General features: G+C 37.0%; 1 protein-coding gene across 1 annotated transcript in view; it reads left to right on the forward strand.

Annotated features, from left to right (window-relative positions):
* The window catches only part of STAG1 (stromal antigen 1), a 296,042-nt gene that overhangs the window by 266,917 nt on the left and 2,482 nt on the right, over positions 1-26,643 (forward strand). Inside the window, exons 24-32 of the mRNA XM_045287455.1 lie at positions 1,403-1,577; positions 3,692-3,831; positions 10,021-10,122; positions 14,457-14,605; positions 15,240-15,368; positions 19,587-19,792; positions 22,426-22,600; positions 24,340-24,450; positions 24,957-25,071. Coding sequence (XP_045143390.1) covers positions 1,403-1,577; positions 3,692-3,831; positions 10,021-10,122; positions 14,457-14,605; positions 15,240-15,368; positions 19,587-19,792; positions 22,426-22,600; positions 24,340-24,450; positions 24,957-25,071 — 1,302 coding nt within the window. The remainder of the gene's footprint in view (positions 1-1,402; positions 1,578-3,691; positions 3,832-10,020; positions 10,123-14,456; positions 14,606-15,239; positions 15,369-19,586; positions 19,793-22,425; positions 22,601-24,339; positions 24,451-24,956; positions 25,072-26,643) is intronic.

Consider the following 26,643-nt stretch of genomic DNA (forward strand, 5'->3'; position numbering starts at 1 on the left):
CAGAATCTCCACTCACACCACTGGTCCTGAAGGGATCATCTGCCCTGGATTCCCTGTGTTTCCAGTTCCTATCTGTACCAGTGTACATTCTCTGGTCTAACCAGATTTCATACTAATTTTTTTAAAGAAGGAAAATATTTTATAAAATAAATAAAAATAAAGGTGCAAACCCTTTGGTCCAACTCCTTGATCTTTGGGGAGAGGCAGTCCAAAAAGGTTAGAGTGGGGTCCATGCAGCACTGTTGCTCTGAAATAATTTTGTGAGTCATTTCATTGCAATATGGTAGTGTTCTGCTAGGGAGTACTTCCATATTAAGCAGATTATTCCTTTTTTTATATAGTCTATTATGTTGGTCAGGAAAGCATCTACTGCATCTAGTTAAGGGCACTGTGGGATTTAGCCTTTTGATCTCTTCTTGCAAATAGATTGTCACAGGCCTTTGTTAAATTGTCAGCATGTAATTTTAAGTGGAACCAGGGATGGTCTATCATAAGCCTTATTCTCTGAGCATTCTGAGCCCCACCTGTGCTGTCCAAAGTACCCAGCGCTGTGGCCCTTGAAATCAAAAATTTAGTTTTTGCATAAGTACTACACAGTGGTATCCCAAAACATGGCTGGGGTAAAAAATATTTCCATATAATCTCTTTTAATTCCCTCCTCTACTGGAGCAAGATGAATCTGCCTCCTTTTGTAAAGAGTTACAATCTAAGCGAACTCTATCCTGGGCGTTGCTGTGAGGCAGAGTTGACTCAAGGGCTGTAAGTTTGGTTTGGTTAAATATAATTATTTTATATTGGATATGTTTTAAAGGATTTGAAAATTGAATACTACACTCCAGTTTGAACTATACAGTTTGTCTTAAGACTTCTGCTAATTAGCTAGCATGAAGGGGAAAAGAATATACCATAAAAGGAGATAGGGGTGGAGAGGAGAGGTTTTAGAATTTGTTGTTGAATACAAAGATGATCTCATGTAAACGCCCCCCCCCCCACACTGAAGTCACAATAAAAAGTTGTGTAGGGGGTGTATGGCATTCTTCTAATTATTTGATTACTGTAAGTAGCTTATAATTTATTTCTAACACTTGTCAGTATCTAGAAATTTTATATTTCCAGAGTTCAGCTGAATCCATTTTTTTTCATTCACATCTGAGTCAACTAATTTTGAGTTAATATAAGTAAGTCAAAGAAATAGATATTTTAAAACTGAAAAAAAAGTCTTAAATATTGCTGTTGTTTAATGAGAAGAACTGGAGATTAAAATAAGTAAGGAAAATTTTACTTCTTAAAGTTTTTGTATGATTCTACTATTGAACTGTTTAATATGTTTTTGTTAACATTGACTTGTTCTTTTAGCTGTATTCCTACAATATTTTACCGATGAAATCCCTTTCCATTTCAGGCTTTCATGTTGCTCTGTGACCTTTTGATGATTTTTAGCCACCAATTAATGACAGGTGGCAGGGAGGGCCTTCAGCCTTTGGTATTTAATCCAGATACTGGACTTCAGTCGGAACTCCTCAGTTTTGTGATGGATCACGTGTTCATTGACCAAGATGAGGAGAACCAGAGCATGGGTATTTGTAGCTATCATTTTGTCATTAATCTTATTTGACCAATCCCCAAAGATATGAATCCCCCCCCCCCAAAAAAAATTTGAATATAACCATACAAGGGCTAGGATTTCTCACTTTAGATAAGTGTTAGTGGTAATTAATGTAGTTATACAGTTCAAACCAACAAGGGGAGAAAAAAGTAGTCTTCCCCCATTAATGTACTTTAGAGTTCTTTCTATATAAAGTAGTGCTTCCTTAATCATTTTCTAACATCTGCATAGAAGAGTGGTTCTCAACCTGTGGGTTGCGACCCCTTTGGGGGTCGAACAACCCTTTTACAGGGGTGACCCAATTCATAACAGTAGCACAATTACAGTTATGACGTAGCAACAAAAATAATGTTGTGGTTGGGGGGCACCACAACATGACAAACTATATGAAAGGGTCGTGGCATTAGGAAGGTTGAGAACCACTGGCATGGAATTTCATTTTATAGGTATAACATAGTTTATACAGTCAATCTCATAGCACTTGACATGTAACTAGTTTCCAGTCTTCTGTTTTTATGAACTTTTCTATAAATGTCCATTTTTCACTTATCACATTTGTAAATATATATTAGCAATATGTTTTTTATAATTGAGTGAGTCCAGGCTCACAATTTTTCTAAAGGAAAGCATCCAGATTCCTTGCAGTTTCTCAGTGAAGTAGCAGATATTCCATCTGTTATTATATAAATAAACATAATTTGATATATTACATGGTGGACTATTAAATCTTACCAGTCAAAATTGTGTTGAATCTACACAATGCTAACTTGGCAAAATTAGACTGAATTGTAAATGTTTAGTTTTAAATGTTTGTTAGAACTGGTTATTTGCAAAATAGATTATTTAAACATTCTATTGTTGGAGCCAACATCTTCCACAAATCTCTTTTGTGCAGTCAGAATGTTCTCTACATATCAGAACAATTTAGGAAATTATTAGTGTGTGAACCAAAATGCCTCTATTTAAGGCCCATCTTAATCTCAGAAGTTGAAATTTACCTATTTATCCTAAAACAAAGTGAAGAATTTCCAACTTATAGCATTGATGCTTCACAACAGGACTATTTAGTTAAATGAGAGGTTAAGAATAAATTATTTCATGAATGTATACATGTGAAGAAGGGAAGAGAAAAAGCTGTTTCAAATAATGGATAGCATAAGACATTAATGTGTCAATGCAAAGAGGTTGAGCCTTAAACATATCTGTTAACGTTCATCATCTAAGACAGCAGTTCTCAACCTGTGGATTGCGACCCCTTTGGGGGTTGAATGACCCTTTCACAGGGGTCTCCCAATTCATAACAGTAGCAAAATTACAGTTAAGAAGTAGCAACAAAACTAATTTTATGGCTAGGGGTGTCACTACAGCATGAACTGTATTAAAGGGTCGCAGCATTAGGAAGGTTGAGAACCACTGATATGGGGAATTTTTTCCCTGGTATTAGAAATTATCCCTGAGACAACCTGTGACAACGAAAAATATTACTTATTTTTTAAATATTTGATTTTTTTTTTTGTTACAGAGCATGATATGCTAACATGTTTTATTTCTCAGCTGATAATATAACCATGTTTAGGAAAGGTACTAAACAGTAAATACTGTAATAGCCATATATCCATTACTCCACAAATAATAATTTAAAAAAGTAAACATCTTCTCAAAGCATCAGAAAAATCAGAGAAAAATAAATGGACCTTCGATTTGCTTAATATGCTCAGGCTTTGCCATCTATAACGCCCATAAGAGGAATCTTAATGCTTTATAGGTGTTTAACCAAAATTCAAGATCCTAAAATCATTTGAAAAATAAAATTTAAAATGTTCAGCCGTTTGATTGTTTTTATCCCATCTAAAACTGAATTACCGTATCTACATGAGCATAAGCCCACCCGAGTATCAGCTGAGGCACCTAATTTTACCACAAAAACTACCTTAAAAATGTGCTGGAAAACTCAGCTTATATATGAGTATATATGGTAAACCTTTTGGTAAAGTTATAATATTAACCTGGCTTTCGGTTATACACATTTTTATTTACCTTGGATAAAGGGCCAAACTTCATAACCAACTTATTTTCTGTGGCTAGAGGGTGATGAAGAAGATGAAGCTAATAAAATTGAGGCCTTACATAAAAGAAGGAATCTACTTGCTGCCTTTAGCAAACTTATCATATATGACATTGTTGACATGCATGCAGCTGCAGACATCTTCAAACATTACATGAAGGTATAGTCTCATTTATTTTTATTTTCTTCTAAATGGCAAGGAAATTTGTAATTAAAATGAAAGCATGATGAACAAAGTTAAAATTGATAACTTTCATTTATGCATTATTGATGATTTTCTGATACAGCTTTTAAAGTTTCTCTTTGATATGTATTCCTATTATAAGGGAACTTCACCAAGTTTGTGGAAAAGAGGAATTGGAAGATAGTGGAATTTTCCGCAAACTTTTTTAAAGCCCCCTCCCATGAACCATGCCCTCTCCCAGGCACTGAAGTTTCAAAGTTGTGTAATTTTTTGTTAATTTGTTTGTTTTCATTCCTGCCCTAAGGTGATCCTCAGTCAGAATCCAGTAAATAGACAATAACACTGTACAGTATAATAGTACATTATACAGCATAATAGTACATTTAGGAATTTTTTTATAGAGATATAAAAAACATACTCAACTCTTAGAAATGATGACAGTGAAAACTTCTCAGAAGTGCCTTCTGAACTAAGTCTGAGAAGACAAAGTAGTTAAAAGAATAAAGCAAAAAAAATTTTTTTTAAAGAACAAAGCAGTGGTGGGGAAGAGTTTGCAGACAGATTGAACTCTGTGTACAAAGACACAATGGAATCTGAATTTTGTGAGGGAAATGCAAGTAATTTGATGACATAACAGTATAGGTTACTGCTGATAAGAACATAACCTGACATACCATTTAATTAGGTGACGTCAAACCTTATATTCTGTGCTGAAAAATGTCAATGTTATCTGGAGGAAGATAAGATGTTGCGTGATTTTCACTTGATGTAGACATTCCTCATATGACAGTCCTTTCATATATACTCCTGGTTCTAGTTTCCATGAGCTTCATTTTGTCCTTGACCGTAGAAAAGCAATTCTTGAAACTGTTCATAGTATCATCTGATAGGCATAAATTGGAGCAGCACACTGAAGTGTACATGTATTTGCCTTATTCTTATGTCATAGGAAATATTCTATGTTGCCCACGTTCATATTTATGTGCCACATTTATTTTATGTGCCATTGATCCACTTGTGCTTTAATCTATGTGTAGGAATGATCCAATTTCAGTTAAAATATAATAACTAATTATATTTTGCTGAACAACTATAATATAATTGACACTGAGTGAGTAGCCAGAGGCTCAGAAATAAGACCTGGTATTTGTACTAAGGAATTCATAGATTGATAGAGAAGCTGTGGTATATAATATTTAGCATGTAAATAATGGCTGCCATTTATGCTTAAAACGGTGTTTTGCTGCTTTTGGTTTCTTTGATAATGATCTTATGAGAGAGGAAATACTATCCTTATTTACAGATAAGGAAACTAATACTCACCAAGGTTAACTTTTTCAAGATCAGACAACTCTTTAGGTAACAAAAACTAGGGTTTCATTCTAGGTCTGTCTGATTTCAAGGTGTGGCACTATTGGACCACAAAGCCTCCACATGATTATTGTAGTGATAGATGCATGACGTAGAATAGCACAGAGACAGCTCAGAGGAACCACAGAGGCTTCGTAAAGGAAATCACTGAATAGTTTAGATGGATCCATGGGAGAGAGATTAATAAGCATGAAAAGGAAGAAATACCCATGCCAAGATGGCAACATAAATATACCTACCTGTGTTTAACCTAATTTTTTTTCTATATAGTCTCAAAGAAATTATGAAAAAAATTGCCAAACTGATGCTGATAGTTAAATACACTGATATATTTACCTTTTGGATCTTTGAAAAATGTTAGTGAACATCTGTTCTTAGACTAATTATCACTTCATTTCTGAGTATTCACAGGCACTATTAATGTATTCTCTAATCTTGAGTAAATTTAATACAAAACTGATTGTCAGAATAGTTGTTCCCAATTCTGATCAATCCCCAGTGAATTGGAGTTTCATTCAAAGTACATATTCCTTGACCCCACGCAGCATGACGGAGACTGTCTAGAATAGAACTGGACATTGTTTGATTCTGTTTTGAGTTAGCGCCAAGCCAGTGACACCTAACAAGGAGGGAGGTCAAGCATGTGTTTTGTTGTTGGTTTATTTTCTGTATGATCTTGCTGTTGCAAAAATCAGAACCATGATTATCCTCTCAATCTTTCAGCACTTTTTCTATTTTTCAGGGTTCCTTAAAGAACATTGAAACAGTGTTTTCACCATCTCAGAAACTTTTCTAAGAACCTGATTTATATAGACTGGGAAACATTCATTTGGAATGACATGGTGCTGTCTTACCTAAGATTGGAATCCAGTTCCATTTTGGCAATGTTTGTCCTACCTTTTTTAATGTGATTGTTCCCCTTAGGAAATCAATAAGCATAAAGTGTGAAGAATGCTAGTTGGTCCTTCTCATCCCATAACAGTATTGCATTGGTGCTTCATCTAAAACTTATTCTATGCTTAGCATTTTTTTGGTATACTTCTGTTCATAGTAGGTCTTAACTTCTTTATGATTATTCTAATAGGTGTGTGACTTTATGGGGTTTTCACCCATAGGTTTCCTGGATGATCACTTCAAATCTGAAGTTTGCAGAGTTCTCCCTGTTGACTGCCTTAGTATCTTGATGTATTTTACTCTGCTTCATCCTTAGGACAATTCTTTTGCGCGGGGGTGGGGGGTGGGGGGAGTGGAGAGGATGATGGTGAATAATTCTTAACTGCACAGAAAGGACAATTGTTTGTTTTTTTAATTTCCCTTTGTAAAACCTCGTAGCCCTCTGATGATGTGCCAATTTGGAGGGAGAATGACAGGAGCCTTCTGTTTCACCCACGTCAACCCTGACTGGTTTCCCAACTGTCTTCTGCAAGACAGAAGACAGAGCGGCTAGCAGACACTGTGCTGAGCCTCATCAGGGGAGGACAGGCAGGAGCAAGGCATGTCCTTGGAACCCAGCATCCCTGCCGTAGGACCCCTCTGGATTTAGGGGAGCTAGATGTCAAGACACATGGAGATTTCCAAGGTTCAGGAACCCCAGATTTTGAAGAAGCCAGTCCCTTCACCTACAGGCAGCCAAATACAAACGCTTTTTTAACACGCATGCCTATATTTCTGTAAACTAAGACACCTAAATTAAAAAAGAATAAATTTCACTATGTAAAGACAAAAAAACAAAACAAAACCTCGTAGCCAAGGAGTAGACCAATCTTTTGAAGATTGTAAAACTCCAATTACTGGTCTGTGATGATGGCGGTCATGGTGGTAGTAGAGGTGGTGGTGGTTTGATGCCTTGGAGTGAGGTCCGACTCAGAGCTACCCTGTGTCCCACAGCACAAAGCACGGCGTGGTCTTGCATCGTCCTCAAAGTTGTTCTTATGCTTGAGCCTACTGTTACAGTCACTGTGTCAGTCCATTTCGGTAAGGGCCTTCTTTTTCTTCTCTGCCCTTCCACTTTATGAAATATGCTGACCTGCTCCAAGGCCTGGTCTCTCCTGACATGTCCAACTTACATAAGACAAAGTCTCGCTATCCTTACCTCTAAAGAGCATTCTGGCTGTACTTCTTCAAAGACAGATCTATTTGTTCTTTTGTCAATCTGTGGTACTTTCAATATTCTTCGACAACACCATAGTTCAAATGCATCGATTTTTTTTTTTTTTTTTGGTCTTACTTATTCAATGTCCAACTTTCTCATGCATATAAGGCGATTGAAAACACCCTGGCTTTGGGATCAGGCATACCTGAGAGTCCTCCAAGTAGCCATCATGCTTTTCAATACTTTGAAGAGGTCTTACGCAGCAATTTGTCTAATGCAATACATTGACCTCTTGACTGCCACTTCCATGAGCTTTAATTTTAGATGTCAGCAAGATTAAATCCTTGATATCTTCAATCTTTTCTGTTTATCACGATATTACCTATTAGTCTAGTTGTGATTATTTGTTTGTTTACATTGAATTGTAACTCAATCCTGATCTTCATTAGCAAATCCTTCATACCTTCCTCACTTTAATTCAGCAAGCAAGAGTGTGTCATCTACATATCACAGGTTGTTCTTAAGCCTACCTCACATGATGTACAGTCTTCTTCATGGAAGGTAGCTTCTCTGATTATTTGCTCAGCTTACACATTGAATAAGTATAGTAAAATTTTACAATCCTGATTCACACCTTTCCTGATTTTTAAGTCACACAGTATTTCTGCTTTCTGTTTGTACAATGTAGTGTTTTGGAATTCCCATTCTTCTCAAGATATCCATAATTTGTTATGATCCACACAGTTGAATGTGTTTTCATAGTAAATGAAACAAAAGTAAACATCTTTCTGGTATTCTCTGCTTTCAGCCAAAATACATGACATCAGCAATGATTACCATGTTCCAAGTTCTCTTCTGAATCCGACCTGAGCCTCTGGCAGGTCCCTGTTAATGTATTGCTGCAACCATTGTTGCATGATGTTCAGCAAAATTTTTCTTCCATGTGATATCAATGATACTGTTCTATAATTTGAACATTTAGTTGGGTCACCTTTCTGGAATGGGTACAATTATGAGTCTCTACCAGTCAGTTGACCATAAAGCTGTCTTCCACATTTCCTGGAATAGACCAGTAAATGCTTCCAGTGCTTCATCAGCATGCTTGAACATTTTCATTGGTATTCCATCAATTCCTTGAACCTTGTTTCAGACTAATGCAGTTAGTGCTGCTTAAAATTCTTCAGTGTCATTGGTTCTTGCTCATATGCTACCTTCTGAAATGGTAGACTGGACTCTTTCTGGTATAGTGACTCCATTCTTTTTTTTCCATTTTCTCTTGAATTCTGCATCATTCAAGACTTTGCCTATGGAATCTTGCAAGATTACAGCTCAAGCTTTAATTTTTTCTTAAGTGCATTCTTCCTTTCTGGTTTTTTAATTTTAGCTCATTACACATTTCATTATGATTATCTGATTCAAATGGCCAATATCAGTCCATTTGAACTCTCTAAAGCTTAGAATATTATCTTTTTGTATTCCATTTCATTTTTAATGACTTAACTTTTCTAGATTCACATTTCATACATTCCAAGTTCCCATTATTAGATTTTTCCCCCCCAACCGTTTCTTATTTTGAGTCATGCCTCATCAGCAGATGAAGATCCCGAAGGTTTTAACCAGCAGGCTTTACTCCATCTGAGTCATTTTGCTTAGCTCTACTTTCAGAAAGCAGCTCTTCTCCAGTTGTGTTGTGAGTGCCTTCCAACCTGAGGGGTCATCTGTAGGCACTGTCTCTGACAGTGTTCTGCTTCTGTTCATTGTGTGTTCAGTCATTGATGATGTTTTGATGCTACCCGTAGGGTTTTCAGTGGTGAAATCCTCTGCAGCAGGCAGTCTGTTTCTTCTTCATAGTATGTTCTTGCACTGGAAATTCTGTTAAAACCTATTCACATTGGGTGACCCTGCTGGTATTTGAAATACCAGTGACAACGCTTTCAGCAACACAGAAGCCACTATAGTACAACAAACTGACAGACCAAGTATTGGAACTGCTAGTCTAGTCAGGTAATATCAGTTAATATCCAGGGTTTTCCTTGCTCAACGTCATGAATGGCAAACAGTATTCTCACTGCTCCATGTAGGTTTTAGACTTTAACTGGGGAAAAAAACCAAAATTTAATGAATTCAAATAAAATGCTTCCTAAAAAAATGTGTATCCTATGTTTAAAAGCTGGGTTATAAAAATGTTAGTTAAAATTTTTGCAGGCACAATTGAAAATAACAATGGTTTTATTTTTTATATTAATAAAATATAGACATATTAGAATAAGAAAAATCAGTTCACAATAGTATTAAGTGAAAAGTTTGTTACCTAGTAGCCTTTCCTCCTGTTCAAACTCACTCCCCATTGGCAAGCAATTTTAGCTGTTTGGGCTTTAGTTCTTCAAGTTTTGACCAGTTTTATTTCTTCATTTGTCGCTTTTAGGTCGTGTTTGTTGAATCTGTGTCATGAAGGATGAGGAGTTTTGCTAACTTAAGCTACCTTTCCTCCTCAAATCCTAGTGTTTTTCATTGCACTATTATTAATTTTTTAGGAACTTTGAATATTCAGTATATCATCTTTTATCTTTAAACAGTATCTAACCTCCTTATGTTTAAAATGAAGAAATTAAATACCTCTGTATCCATCATTCTGTTTTCTCCGCCAGCTAATTGAAAATTTAATCATTTTAAAGCCACGTTTTCTTTCTTTTTTTTCACAGTATTACAACGATTATGGTGATATTATTAAAGAAACATTAAGTAAAACCAGGCAGATTGACAAAATTCAGTGTGCTAAGACCCTCATTCTCAGCTTGCAACAGGTAAGAGAACTTTAGCAGTTCCCTGGTGACATAGTGGGTTACACATTGGGCAATTAACTGCAAGGTCACCAGTTTGAAACCACCAATCACTCCATGGGAAAAAGATGAGGCTTTCTACTTCCATCAAGAGTTAGGTTTCAGAAACCCACAGTTTCTGAAGGACAGTTTTACCTTGCAGAGTCACTATGAGTCAGAATCAACTTGATGATAGTTGATTTTATTTGAAAGTAGAAATAACATTATTAAAACCTTTTGGGTGCTTACTATGTACTAGTAGCTTATCTTATAGAAATGTCATTATATCAGTATATTACTATAGATAACTGGCATGCCTTATGAATCTTTCCTTTTCATATTTCAAATAGATGAAATCTTAAGGTGATCTACTCTTGGACCGCTAAGTGCCAACGTGGAAATGTACAAAGTAATAATTTTCAAAGAAAAATACATATAAATACATGTCTTTATGAAAAGGCAAAACCCTAACCAATTGTAGTCAAGTTGTTTTCAACTCAGGACCACCCCATGTGGTCACAATAGAATTATACTCTGAAGCTTCTTGTGGTTCTTTTTTTTTTTTTTAATAGATCAGGCCTTTATTTTAAGCTGCCTCTGGATGAGTTAAAATCAGTAGCCTTTCAGTTAGCAAATAGAGGACACCAATAGTATTCAAATAATAAACTAGAGATTCATATGCACTTGGGAGCATGCGCATATATATGTCTGCATTTAATTTAGAATTAAAATCAGTAGGGAAAGGATTAGGCTTATTCAATAAATGGTAATGAAGCAATTGAATCAACAATGTGTTTGGGAAAATAACTACTTATAGCCACACTTAACATATATTTTAAAAACTATGAGGTGGGTCATATTTCAACATAAAAAATTTAATGTTCATAAGAATTTGAAAATAATTTCATATTTCAGAGAAGGGATGTCCATGTCAAGAAAAACACCAAAAAGTAAAAATTAATATAGCATAGAACTTTAAAGGTTTCGATGTCAACCAGCACTTTGAACGAAGTTGAAAGACAAATTACAGATTGGGGAAAACTATTTGTAAAATACATTTCAAATCCTAAAAATCAGTAAGAAAGAAAACTAAATCCCATAGAAAACTGAAGATGGCATATGAAAAGGCACTTCTCAGAAGAAGATGCTTTCAATACCAATAAGCATATAAAAAGCAGCATAACTTCATGAATAATCAGAACGCAAATGGAAAGTTATCACTGTGAAGCAGATTCACATGAATTAAAATGTTTGATAAGAGCAATAACTGATTAATAAGGATATAGAAGAAAAGTCTTTTTGACAGAAATTGTTTTTGCCTCCTTAGAAGAAAGTTTGGGTAATTTATTTAAAAATTTAAGATATGTGTTCTCAATGTCCATCACCAGGGGAATGCTTAAATAAATTGGGATACCCAGAAGTTGTTACAAGATTTCTAAGACAAAATATTAGATGATTAAATGACAGTTTCAGGACAGAATATGCGGTATGGTATTATTTATGCAAAAATTAAAACTTAATTTGTATATGTAATATATAAATTGTATCACTTGGTCTGAAGGGTCCTTAGGTAATACACAGGATACCATACTGCACTGCTAATCTAAAGGTTCAAGGTCTGAATCCATCCAGAGGCATCATCAAAAGAGAAGGCTAATGGTCTACTTTTAAAAAGTCAACATTGGAAAGCCTGTAGAGCACATTCTACTCTGATACACAAGGGATTGCTGTGAGTCATAATTGACTTGTTTTATTAAGCTGGTTTTAAAACTTTCAACCTGTTACCTTTGGATAGAAAAATAATACATGGTGAGAAAATGAAAAATGTGCATTTATTGATAACCCACTGCTATTGAGTCAGTTCTGACTCAGAAAGCTCCTACATAGAATTTCCAAAGCTGTAAATCTTTACAGGAGTAGTCAGCCTCATGTTTCTCCATCTGAGAGGCTGGTGGTTTTGAACTACCAGCCTTGCAATTAGCAGCCTAACACTGAACTGACAATGTCACCAGGGTTCCTTGCTTTTACTGCTATTATATATTCACTTTATTCATTTTAAGTGTAAGGTTTAAGGTTACTGAATATATCTGTGACTATGTTTTGGAGCTTAAGAATATTGTGAACTTATGAATGAATTTGAAAATTTCTAGAAGAACTGCAACTTCCACTGTAGATAACTTGAGGTAATCCAGGCCAATCCATTGCTGAAAAGGACTAACTAAAAAATAGTTAGCTGGTATCCGCTCAGCTGCTAACCAGGTTAGTTCGAACTGACCCAATCTGCACAAGGCAGAAAGACCTAGTGATCTCCTTACAAAAAGATTCAAAAACAAACTCACTGCCATTGAGTGAATTCTGACTCATAACCCAACAGGGCAAAGTAGAACTGCCCCTTTGGATTTCTGAAACTTTAAATCTTTTACAGAGCAGACAGTGTCATCTTTAGGTAGCAACTGATAGGCTCAAACCACTTACCTTGTGGATAACAGCTCAATGCATGAAGATAATTACAGCCAGGAAAACCTTATGAGGCAGTTCTACTCTTATCATTTGTGGTCAATGTGGACCTCTATTCAGTCAGAATCAACTCAGCGGTACCCAGTAACAACTAAAAGGTAGACAAAAGCGACTCTGGAATAATGAGAATAGTGTGGGAGCTAGAAAGGTGAGAAAGTAAAACAGGTGTAAGCAATAGTTTTTGAGGATCTTTGCTACTTTAATTAGAGAAATGGACTGGTAGTTGTCAGGGTCTAGAAGTTTGGGGTGTTTTTAAAACACATGCATTCAGTAGGGCTGGAAGCTAGATCGCACAGGAGCAAAACTATTGAAAAGGTAAAACCAGTGTGATCCATTACATATACATACAGGGCGGGAAGGGCCTTAAATGAAAACAGAACAAATCCGTCCATCAAGAGGGAAAGTAGGCATGTGCAGGTAAATGTCTAGATTATGTAGTGGTATTACGATTGTTTTTATCTTAGTACATTGTAGTAGAGACTGGTATCATATAATGTATTTAACTGTTTGCCTATAGGTGGCTATTTGTGTGCTTTACAGGCTTTTCACTATTTTGAACACACATCTTTATTTTTGCAGGATTCATTCCTAGAAGTAAAGTTTCCGGTCAAAGAGAGTCCACATTTTTATTTACACCTAATAATTTGTCTGAGCTCTTATTTCTCTGCCATCTTGCGAGCAATACTTAATATCTTTATATTCTTTATATGAAACTATATTACTGATATTTTTACTATATCAAAATTTTTATTTCTCAATCTGAACAAAATTAAATGCCTCATTAGTTTGTTTTGTTTTTCATATTTTTCTGGTTACTAATTGTGTAACTGCTTGTTTATTAGCCATGCAGGCTTTCTCTTAAGTGAATTTTTTATTTAAATCTTGTATCTTTTGTTTTCTGGGTCAGGGGGAGGGGCTTTTTCTTATTGTGGAAGTTCTCAAATGTATCCTCAATTTACTCTTCATTTTACAGTGTAAACATTTTCTCCCCATCTGCCACTTACCTTTTGGCTTTATTTTTTAGGCATAAATACTAACATTTTTATGTAATGCACTCCTTACTCATTCTTTATAGCTTATTGGGGGATTTCTCAAGGTTGTCCCCAACTGCAGTACTCTTTAAAATGTTTTTCACTAATATTTCTAGTATGTTTATAACGGCTTCAGTTTTGGTTTAGGTGGATGGACGAATGGACAGGCAGACAGATAGATAGACAGACAGGTAGACGGCTTCAGTTTTGCCGTGGATGGATGGAGGGAGGGATGGATGGATGGAAGGAAGGAACGAACAAGCCACATGTAACATTTTATAAAACTCTCCACCCAGTTTAAGAACTCTTCGGTATATTTTGTTAATGTTGAGGGCAAATTATAAGCACAACAGCTCCACATGGTTTTCTTTTTTTTTTTTTTTCCACATGGTTTTCTTTGTCATAATATTCTTATGTATGATTGTTAAGAAAGTTATAAACTGTATGTTTCATATCATGGCATTCCTGAGGCAACAAGAATCACCAATTTATGTTCGTAAATACATAGTATACTTCCCCTTTCCAAGTCAAGTGACATTATTTATTATTTGTATCTGTATTTATTAAAACAGGATGCATGAAAATGAGCTCAAGATGACTTGAAGTCAGGGAAACGGTGGCTGTGGGAACCATATTTCACCAAATGCCTTTTATAGAATTACCTACTACTAAAATAAATTGTTTCTTAGCTATCAGTGGGGTTTTTGTGTGCTTTTAATATTAGTTTCTGTCTGCCAGTTGTTCAGTGAATCTGTTCTTTCTGTCTGCTAGTTGTTCAATGAACTTGTTCAAGAGCAAGGTCCCAACCTAGACCGAACCTCTGCCCATGTCAGTGGCATTAAGGAATTGGCACGTCGTTTTGCCCTTACATTTGGACTGGACCAGATTAAGACACGAGAAGCAGTTGCCACACTTCACAAGTGAGCTAAGCAAACATCTATTATTCAGAATCTAGTTTACTTGGGTTTGATTGCAGTTACTGTTGTTTGCCTCAGTTTTAAAGTGACAAACTTTTTTTAAAAGTTCTATGAGAACTTGGATGTTATCTGTAGTGATTCCTAACTATCGGGCATTTATAATTTGAAAACTTATTTTGAACAAAATATTCTTACCTGGTTATTAGCAAATGTAGTAGGAATGGGTTTAAAAAGACTGTAATACTGATTTGGTTAACCATATAGCTGAAAACTGAATAACACTTTTTAAATAATTTTTTTTTAAATGCATGGCTACTTGGGCAAGGACCAGCTCCAGGGAGCAGATTTCCTGACATTCTAAGGACCTTCCCGGGGCATTATGTTATCCCTGAAAGATATCCATAGGAATTCCGCTTTGTTGTTTTGCTTTTTTATTGGCTTGTTTTTCACAATATTAGTAGTTTATTGTAAATAATAAAATTAGATATTATTATATGCAACTATATCTTCTATAAATTAACAGTTTTTCCATTTGAATTGATCTGATTACACTGTCTTCTCATTTTTGTAATTCAGACTCCTTTTGAAAACTATAGTAACTATCTGGAAAAATAAGATGATATCTCTTTCACTTTAGGGATGGCATAGAATTTGCCTTTAAATACCAAAATCAGAAAGGACAAGAATATCCACCTCCTAATCTGGCTTTCCTTGAAGTGCTCAGTGAATTTTCTTCTAAACTTCTTCGACAGGACAAAAAGACTGTGTAAGTTGTACATTATAGGAGAAATATTTTTTTGGTCATAACACTGTTGCATGTTTTAAAGCTTTATTTTTTGAAAATTGTTTTTTAATCATCTGTAATATTTGGAATTATTAATAATTCAGGCTCCTATAGTTTGTTTTTAAGGAACTGTAGCTTATTTCAAGCTTTTATGTAGTTCTTTTCACTGCTCATCTTTTAGTACCCAGGATGAAATTAAGCAAAGGAAAATGATTCCTTAATCTGCAATTAATTAATTAACTAATTAGTTTTTATTTCTTTAATTTTACTCAAAAGAAGATCTCTTTCTTAATTCTCTTTATTGATCTTTGATAACAATTTGAAGAAATGAGTACATACATGGATGTAATTATGAGGTAAAAATTTTTGAATAACTTGTTAAGAAGTTGAAATTTTTTTAAATAATGAAAGTTTAATGGATCCCTAATTTTATAAATTGATGAGTCTATTATAATGTAAATCATAATACATGTGTAAGGGCCAGTAAGGGTTATATGAGTATGAATAATGGTTCTGAAAAAAAATGTTGACCTTATGAGATCAGAGAATATTTACTGCTCCCATCACATGGCCAGGTGCTGTTCTGTGATTTGTGTTCTACTCTGGCCAGATACTGAATAAGGAATAATATAGACAAGTTCCTGCTCTTAACAAGTTTATTTTAATGTAGAAAAACAAAGCATAAAAATGCAAATGAGCATTTCACACAGCTTAAATAGGGAATGGCATTGATATTGGGGAATGTAAGTTTTTTTTCCCTCATTCTATTGTGGTTGGAGAACATGCTTTATTTCACTTTAATTTATTGAGATTTATTTTAAAGCCTAGTGTAGCATATATATATATATCCTAGCATAGAATATATAACTACTTTCTACCCATTCCTCCCCCTTTTGTGCCATTATTGTTATATATACTATATGTATACATATTACAAACCAAACAAGTAATAATTACTGTTATAATTATTAATTCATGTAATTTTGTATCTTTTAAAGAATCTAGGAAAAGAAATAACTAATACATGTTTATAGAATTTGTTATAGTAACTTTTTACCATTTCTGATTCTCCTCATTTTCCCCTTATGTTCTAATTTTCAACTGGTTTCATTTCCTTACAGCTTTGCTCCTTTGTGTTTATTGTCATGCATGATGTTTTTGTGTTATTGGTCCAACAAAATCATTGTTGGATACATATTGTTTAATACAATTGGTTTTTTTTAAGCCATTGAAGAAAAGATCATGTGCAATTATTATACTACCTACATAATTTCATTTACCAGCACTGTTTTTTCATGCATATTTTAATTACTTTCTGGTGTCACTTTCAACTAAAATATTTCCCAGTATCTATTTTTTAAAGCAGGTCTAACAACAAATCCTTTCATCTTCTATTCACCTTACAATGGCTTTCTTTCTTTTTGTTTACAATAGCTTTATTTCACTTTCAGTTTCGAGAGAGAATTTTGCTGGATATAAGATTCTTCCCTTTTTTTAATCAACATTATTGATTTAATATGTCATCGTGTAACAACAAAACAATACACAATATGTTCTTTAAATGTGGATATATGATTCTTATTTAACAGTTTTTGCTTTCAGCTCTTTAGGTATATTTCCCTACTGCATTCTGCCCACTATTGTACCTAATGGAAAATCTGCACCTAATCTTCCTGGGATCCCCTTGTGCTTTTCTCTGACTGCTTTCAGGGTTCTCTCGTTATTGCCCTGCAACGTAATAAGGGTGTTACTTGCATTTATCCTAATTGGAGTTCCTTGAATTTGTGGGTGTAGATTGTTTTCACTGATCCTGGGACGTTTTTAGGCATTATTTCTTTAAATGTTTTCTGCACTTTCTCTCTCTTGGTTCTCCTGTTACACATAGGTTGGTAACTTAACAGTGTCTCGGGTTTCTCTGAGGAACTGTTCCTTTTTTCCTGTGTTCTTTTTTTCTGGTATTCAGAATACCTGCTCTATACTGATTGATCTTCAGGCTCACTTTCATTTCTTCTTTGTTTTTTTTAATCTAATGAATTTTATTTTTGCTACTGTACTTTCCAGGTGCACAGTATCAATTTACAATGTTTTCATAGTTAATTTCTGTCTCTTTACTAATATTCTATTTGATAAAAGACACTGGTTTGTTTTAATTCTGTAGATTGTTTGTTTCGTTAATTCTTTAGATGTCTAGACTTCAAAAACTACGTGAAAAAACTTTATATCTTCTTTCAATTTCCCATGAACTTTGTGAAGTTCCTTCATATATGATAATTGCTTTGTCTGTAATTTAATGTTTTGATCCCTACAGAGGCACTTTTTATTTCCTGCATTCCCCCCTTTGTTATACTTTACTGTTTCTTTGCATGTCTTGTAATTTTTTGCTGAAAACTGCACATTATTTATAATCCACTGAAAATATGATATACTGTAAAATAATACTTTACCTACTCTAAATATTGATTCCTGTCCCACTGAAAGTTGATGGTGGTGTTTTCATGGTCATTTGTTCCTTTGTTAAGTGATTTGGATAATGAACAGTATCTAATATCCTGGCTAAGATCTTTTTCCCTCCTTGTTTTTATGTTTTAGCCTTAGTTCCTAATGGGTTGTCCATAGGCCCGCATAAGCCACTAATTAGTCAAGAGTTGTACGTAAGCTCCCCAGTTAGTTTTTTGGATTTTTTTTTTTTTTTACAAACTTTATTTTTTGATTTGTATGTGGTTTAAAAGTAGCTATCACTATTTGGGGAGTTTTCATAGCTTGGATTTTCCCTCTGATTGGTCCTCTGAGTCTGTGGCTTGTGCATGCACTGTTGTAGTCCATCCTGCCAGGGAAAGATGGTTTTGTTTATTAAACTTGGCTTCCTAGGGATTGTCTCTGGTTTAGAATAGTTTATTGTTCAGCCAGTGCTTAAACAGAGGTTTGACTGAAGTCCCTTGTGCCAATGTAACAACTTTTGTTGATAGATCTCTGTGGCTTCAGGAATGCATTCAAATCTGCCCCATTTCCTACTCTGTTTGCCCCAGAGTAAGTATTGCTTAGCATATGTGCACAGATTCCTAACATCTCAGAAATTGTGATGCCAATTTTGGGACAGTCTCTTTTCCTGATTCTGGTAACTTCTACCCCCCTGCTGTTTCACTCACTGTTACTTGTATTATCATAAAGATACCATCACCCTCTTAATTCCTTCCATACAGAATCTTCATTGTCATCAAAAGCACTTTTAAGCATAAAACTTTCCACACGTTTATTCCAGAATCAGTTCTCTTGGACAGAGCACTTCATTTTTATGGTCTACCTCAGCTCCTGTGCAGAACTTCTATTCTACTGAACAGGTTAGGGGCACAGATAACATCCTTCTTATTTCCTAAGTAATGCCCCTTTTCTCAGCTCTGCATTCTTAGCCTGTAGCATTTGGAGTAGAATCAGAAGTGGGGTAAGGATGGGACACAGGTATCTCGCTCCTTCCTGAATGAAGTTCTCTAACACAGGGCTGGGGAGAGGAGAGATGCTATTCCAGGGCCAGGATGACCCCAGCCTGTGGAGCGAACAGAATATGAAACCCTGCATCTTAGCCCCATTCTTGGAGTAGAGCACCGAGAATAGTATCTGTAACACAGAACTGTGAAGTAGGGAGCAGGTCATGCCTCAAATGCTATAAGCTCTTTATTCTTGCTGGGATTAAGATTTTTTTCCTAAATGAACATTTTATCCATTTGTTGTATGTCTGTCTATTTTCCAGAGACTTTAAATGATTGCCTTTTATCATTTTTACCCTTTAAAGGTCGTTCGCTGGGGAGAAGATACCAAGTTGCTCACTCTACTAGTTCAAAAATTTAATTTTGGTTTGAAAGTAAATTCCAATAGACTATTTTAGCCAAATTTCTGATATTTTGTGTATTAGTGTTTAAAACAAAGAAATATCCCTTAGCATTTATTATATTCAGTTATTCCAAGAATATGAAGGGGCTTTAAAGAGTTCATTCAAAACTACCATTATCTTTTAATTCCATTTTTCTACTTTTTGAAGCCCCTTTGTATATGAAGCAAAGCCTTAAATTTTCCATCCTTTTTGCCAGAGGTAACCAGTTATCAGCGGAGTCTTTGGAACTTACACACAGAGACTCAGATTGTTCAAAAGTAAGCTCCATGAACTGCTTCCTTGGATATCACTTCTTCCTTCTCTTGCATCTCTAGGCATTCATACCTAGAGAAATTCCTCACTGAGCAGATGGTGGAACGGAGGGAAGATGTGTGGCTTCCACTCATCTCCTACAGAAATTCATTAGTAACAGGAGGGGAAGATGACAGAATGTCTGTGAACAGTGGTAGTAGCAGCAGCAAAACGTCATCAGTAAGGAATAAGAAAGGACGACCCCCACTTCACAAAAAACGAGTGGAAGGTAAGTCAGTTTTAACTGAAGAGGCCAAGCTTTGTAGAATTAAAAGCTGAAAGTAGCATATCATCTGTGGGCAGAAGGTAATGGTGATTTTCCCACCGATTATACAAAACATCGATTGCCTCGTATATCTGATCACACTGAGAGCTTCAGACAGGAAGTATCAAGGGAGAAGGTGTTGAAGGAGCATGGAACCATAGAGGGAGGAATACAGGAACGAAGGAGAGGAAACAGTTACAAGGCTCTGTAAAATTGATCCTCATGCTACATACCTCTAATACATTAAATCTTAAAATAAGATAGAAATAACTCTAATCTATAAAACTTGTCCATAATATCAGAGGGATGCTGATACAATGAGATTATCCCTCTGCAACAAATTGAATATACTAAACTAGCTTCCTACTCGGGGGATAAATATTTTTGTTCACTAAATAAGGAGCCTTGCTGGTATAATAATTACAGATTGGGCTGTTAACCAAAAGGTTAGCAGTTTGAAACCACCAGCTACTCAGAGGGAGAACGGTGAGGCTTTCTACTCCTATAAAGAGTTCCACTCTTTATATGTAATTCACTAATAGAGCACAATATATTATCTTCAAGAATTAAGGGAAGTATATGTGGACCAGAAAGATGAGGCTGTTCGCTCCCATAAAGATTTTCAACCTCAGAAACCCAAAGGGGCAGTTCTACTCTGGCATAGGGTTGATAATGAGTCAGACATGACTTGATAGCAGTGGGTAGTGGGTGTGTGGACTATTCAATGTAACCTGATTTGATCATTATTATTAAATTGGAAAAGTGAAATTTTTTGTCAGTTTGAAACTTAACCAAATGACTAAGAGATGGCATGCTCAGAACTATTAGGCACCTACATGGGAACTTTACAAGAAATGCTTGCATTGGGGAACCTGCAGGAGGTAGGAGGATCTAGTCAAGAAAAATTAACACTTCTGAAGCTAGTCATTCATTAAGCATCTACCAAGCACACTACACACCTTCCTAGGTGCTGAAGAGTAGGTAGGTATTAATAAAAGAACTTACAGTATGGATGGGAGACAAAGAAGCATGCCATTTCAGGTAAATATTCTTGTGGGCTCCAAACATGGTCCACTCGGAACATAGAAGAGGTAACCCAGCTTTTAGTGGATCAGGAAAGATTGTCTGCAAAAGGTCACCTATGAGTAGAGAGGTGATAATTTACCCAGTTAAGAACTTAAATGATAGAATTGTTTTACATACGGTTTTAAGGGTGGCAGAGAGCAAACGTTTTTAATTAAATGCTAAATGAAAACTGGTATGAACATAAGATGAAACCATGTGTATTGGATTAACTAAGAAGAGATCTAGTAAATTATTAGTGGAATGACCTTCACCAGACAATGGATATGTGTTTACTGGGCCATCCCAGAATATGCACAAGTGACTGATAAAGTATTGTAAATCTGAGAAGTACACCGAAAGAGATAAATACTTGATTTAGCAAACGAAGAACTAACATGTACACCATATTCTGAGACTTCGGGCTCCGGTTAGCGAGTTGGTTCTGACTTACAGCGACCCGACAGGGTGCAGTCGAGCTGCTCCGTGGGATCTGAGACTAACCCTTTAGAGGCGCCCATCTTTCTCCAGTGGAGTGGCTAGTACATTTGAACCACCCCCAACTTTGTGGTTAGCAGCCTTTCACATAGCCCACTCTGCCACCATGACTCCCCTGAGTCTTAATAGAGGGTGGAATGTTAATGGAATTCATCCTATGTGACTTAAGTTCTTCAGAAAGAGAGAATACAGCAAAAACTACTCTTAATTTTTACAGGTAAAAATTATGATTGTGTAATATTCAGGATATACTGTAAGCATGCTTTTTATCTGTTCAAATCTTTGTAAGCAGTCAAAAGAATGAGAAAACTAGCTCCAGACAGCACCTAGTAGGAATGTAACCCTCAATAACGTGCACATGGCAGATCAGCAGCCATTGCAAGATAGCATGTAATTAGGCTGAAGTAAGCAGAAGCTGTTTCCCCTAGAAGTTAAGGAGATGGTAAATATGGGTTGGGTGGAGTTATCAGAGGAGGTAGACTGTAGGGCCAGGAAGGGACCAGCAAACAAAACCAGTGCCTCCCAACCCATCCTTACATGGATAACCTCATGGGGGCAGTGGTTCTTTTCTGATGCCCAGTGTCCACTTGTGCAAGAGGATTTGATTCTTAGTTACAGCCATTCGGTCGTTAAATGCTGCTTCCCAGGTCACCTGGGAGATACAGAAAATAGACCCTGGATTGCTTGAGCCCAAGGTCTGGAGGAGGTCTCAAGTTCACATTCCATATTTTTCCAGAGCTGAGGAAACTGACTGGCTCTATGCTCCTGCTAAGATGAAGGAATCATCAGATTGAAACACTTGAGTTGACAGTGTGATAGCTAGTATGTTCATGATGACATGCATTACCATATCTAGTCTTTACCAGTCTATGAAGCTAGAATTGACACCCCAGTTTTATATCTGAGAAAATCCCAATTTTATATATGAGAAAACTGAAAGTCTTATTATGAGTGAGGCTTCAGATGAGTCTGTGCTCTAAGTGCGACCCGAGTTCACTCCCTCCCGTGACATTGTGTAACTACCTGGAATTTTACAGATGAAAGTCTGGATAACACGTGGCTAAACCGAACAGACAGCACGATTCAGACTCCAGGGCCCCTGCCAGCACCACCGCTCACTTCCACCGTGCTGCGGGAGAGCAGCCGGCCCATGGGGGAGCAGATCCAGGAACCCGAGTCTGAACACGGCTCTGAACCAGATTTTCTACACAAGTAAGAAAAACTCATTTTTATAACATTAAACCTTTCACTGTTAAAGATTTTAAAGAAAATACTTAATGTAGAGCATCTTTTCGACAGAATTCTTCCAAAATACTTGCTTTTGTGGGTTTTCATAATGACATATTTGGCTATCAATTTATTTGTCAGTTAGTACATGGTAAACTATTTGATCTGTTAAAACATTTGCCAACACCATGGTGGATATTAGCCTGACAGAATTCAGAGACCTTTTTCCAGGGTGTCTGACTACATAATCATTTCAGGTGGCTTACCTCAGAGCAGGACTGTTTCTCCTGAGGATTTGCCAAGGGAGCAGAGTATGTCTCCTAAGACGTCGGAGTCAGAACAGACAGAATGACTTTCTTCATCAGTTTAACTCATAGTCAACTGTTCATGGTGCTTTGCCTTAGGACCAGCATCATTAGATGAAGGGACCGCACCCTCCCTGGAGGTTGAGTTCTTCCTTATTTGAGCAGTCGGCCTTGGCTCCCTGATCCTGTCACGGGTCAGTTCCTCCTGGCTGTGGTTTTCTTCTCGTGCTTTCCTCTGCTGTAGGGTTAACCAGGGTAGCTGCCTCACATGATGATACCTTGGATCCACTGCTCTTTACATTCTGTCTAAGTCTTTGAAGAGGCATGTTTCTGCAAATGCGTATGTGCCAATAAGTATAGAGTTCAGTTACAGACGTGGTCCAGCATGCAGAGACCAGATTACCTCGGAAGGACTGAGGGAAAATGTGATTTTTGTCTTATCCTGCCAAATTCTGAACCCCCCAGGCCAGCATCGTTTAGTTCTGTGGTCACGGGGCTGGCTCTCTAGCTAGGAACACCTGGGAAGTGGGGGAAACAAATAAACCAAACCCACAGCATCGTTTCAACTCCAAATCACAGCAACCCTCTATAGTGGCGGTTCTCAGCCTGGGGGTTGGGACCCCTTTGGGTGTCAAATGACCCTTTCACAGGGGTCGCCCGATTCATAACAGTAACAAAATTACAGTTATGGAGTAGCAACGACAATAATGTTATGGTTGGGGTTCACCACCACACAAGGAACTGCATTAAAGGGTCGCGGTATTAGGAAGGTTGAGAACCACTGCTCTAGAGGGTTTCTGAAGATTCTCAATCTACAGTAGCAGACAGTCTCATTTTTCTCCCATAAAAGGACAGACAGATTTTAACCACAGAGCTGCTTAATACCTAACCCATGTGTATGCAGTAAGGGCATAATTACTAAGTATGTACTACTAACTGAAGTCAGCCTGGGACAGAGTATTTGCCCTAACCATGGACTAGGTGCCTTAAATTTCTTCTTAACATGCCTCCCCTCAGGGGGCTGGGAGGCCCAGAATCATCTTCCAAGCACCCTAAAAATGAGTAATAGGGTCACACTGAGGAGAGATTGCCCTCATTCAACAATTTCAGAATCATCTTTCTGTATAGTCATGTTAACAATGTTCTACTGAAGTGGAAATTCTCCCACCAACACCCACTCAGTTGGGCAAATAACCCTTTATCCAGCAATAATAGCAGTTTCATATAGATAGACCACATTCTTTCCTGGTCCATTTTATGAATTTTGATCCACCCATCAGAAAAGAACTCACTTTGGCCCTGGAATAAATCCAGCTAGTTCTCCCAATATGTATGTGAGCACAACATGCTCCTGAGCATGAGGCTGTTGTCAGACTCATCATCTGCCTCCACAGAATCAGTAATGCTGCCCTCTCTTAGTCCCCAGATGCAGATCTCTTGGTTAGGCCAGCCGAAGTTAGAAGACTTAAATCGGAAGGACAGAACGGGAATGAACTACATGAAAGTGAGAACTGGAGTAAGGCATGCTGTGTAAGTGTTCATGGAATATCATAACCACCGCATGCCATGCTGGTCATTTTGTAAAATGACCTGGGGCTCTGATGTTCGGATGTAGACAGAGTTGAAAGTATAGCTCAGGCTGTGTTATGTAGTCAAGGATGGAGGTGGGGGGCATGCCTTTTTAAGGCTTTCAACATTTAAATCCTGGTGCTGCCACTTGCCAGCTTGACATTGGACAAGCTGTAAAACTTGTTTTCCTTTTCTTATTTGTAAAACTGGGATGATAGTGGCAATCCATTCTAGTTTTAAAGAATTAATACATAGCTGAATAAGTGTTATTGCATTTAATTTTACTTCCCTCTGGTGAGATGAAATCTAGAAATCGAAGGAACTGCCTTTAATTATCTTGGCATTCAGTGTAATTTGTGTAGACTGAAGCTGTGCTTTCTGCCTGTTAGAAAAGCTGGTATCTAAGGGCTGGGACTCCAAGTTGGATGAGTTTGAACAGCTTTTTTTCTGGCACTTTTCCTTCCCAGTCGGGGTCTAATGGAAGACGATGCTGAGCCCATCTTTGAAGACGTGATGATGTCATCCCGGAGCCAGTTAGAAGACATGAATGAAGAATTTGAAGACACCATGGTTATCGATTTGGTAAAGAAAGTCATTGGTTTTCTTCTGTTAAATATAGAAAGCTTCTGTTCTCCCTCAGTTCATTACTGCCTGGGGCCTTAAAAGCTTGCAGGCGGCCGTCCAGGGCACAATTGGTCTTTCTTTGCCTCGTCCAGAAGAGGCATTAGGAACTGGAGGAAGGTGGAGTTAATTGCCTCCATGAACAGATGCCTCCCCAGCTATGAGACCAGAACTAAATGACGGCTGACTGCCTCCGGGGTGCATTTGACCAAAGACTCTGTGTCAGGGTACTGGTCGAAAGCAGGGGAATGCAGAACAGAACTTCTTGTTCTCGGAGATGGGGGCTTTCTCATGCCACAGAGTGAGAGGATGAACCCCAAACTATTGCCCTGAAGTCTTCTCAAGACAGATCAGTGGTTTAATTCGTGAGAACAGCTGCTGGGCCGGTCATTGTGCTATTTTAGGTGACAAAGACTCAGATGATAGGGACGTTGGGCAGCACTCAATTTTTATCTCGATGGAAAGGTACAATTATTGATAATCGTTGATCATCTAAATGCGATTAATATCCCTGTATTGTGCATGTTGAACTGGTAGATGTTCTGTAAAAAAATTCTGCGAGATAATAAAATTTGCATATGTAGTAAATGATAAGGAACTTGTTCATGGAAGCAGCAGTCAAGAAATTGAATTACATATTCAGTGGTAGATCTGCAAAGGCCTCTTTAAATCGTAGAACAGTGAAGCTGTCACTCAGACTGTGGCCTGCCCGAGACCTTCACCTTTCTCACTTAGCCCCTATGAATGTGCAGTGTGGAGAATGGACAATGGAAGGCGGCTGTTGAAAAGAAGAGTAAATATACCAGGAACCACCCACCAAAAGAATGTGTAAATCAATCTTAGTAGAAATTTGAATAGAATATTCCTAAAAAGCTAAAATCCTAAGACTGACTCAATTCGGTTCATTTGTTTTGGACACATTTTCAGTCAAAAACCAGGTGTTTAGAAATTCGTGGTTGCTGAAATAGAAGCAAATGAACACGAGGGAAGCCCTCAGAGGTGGATGGAAACAGTGACCACAAGGATGAACTCAAGTAAGCAGTCGTGAAGACGGCACAAGACCAGGCAGCAGTTCGCTGTTCCACACAAGGTTGTCGGCATGAGGTGCAGCTAACTCAACAGCAATTAAAAATAAAAATTTAAACTGCCATCAAGTCAATGCCAACTCCGAGTGATCCTATGGAAGAGACTAGAAAGCCCATCTTTCTTCCAACCTGGTGGTTTTGAACTGCTGACACTGGTTTGCAGCCCACCCCGTAACCACTCCGCCACCACGGGGTCTACAGCAACACCGATACTAGGGAATGATTCCGCAGTATGTCAGGAATAGTAAAGGCAGGGTGGTTTTGTTTTTTTTAAGTTTGTCAGTCACATAGTTACAGGTAAAATGACAAGATAAACACGCAGCTCAATGAGCAAGGAGAGCTAGTAGTTTGGCAGATGTTGACAATAAACTGGGTGAGGAGAGGTCATCATAGCACTGTCTCTTGTTGTGTAGCTTTAAAATTTTACATAATGAAAAATTTGTAAGAA

This window comes from Echinops telfairi, unplaced genomic scaffold, assembly GCF_000313985.2.
Source record: "Echinops telfairi isolate 266 unplaced genomic scaffold, ASM31398v2 ScPeMD7_16;HRSCAF=60, whole genome shotgun sequence".
In the NCBI taxonomy this organism is placed as follows: Eukaryota; Metazoa; Chordata; class Mammalia; order Afrosoricida; family Tenrecidae; genus Echinops; species Echinops telfairi.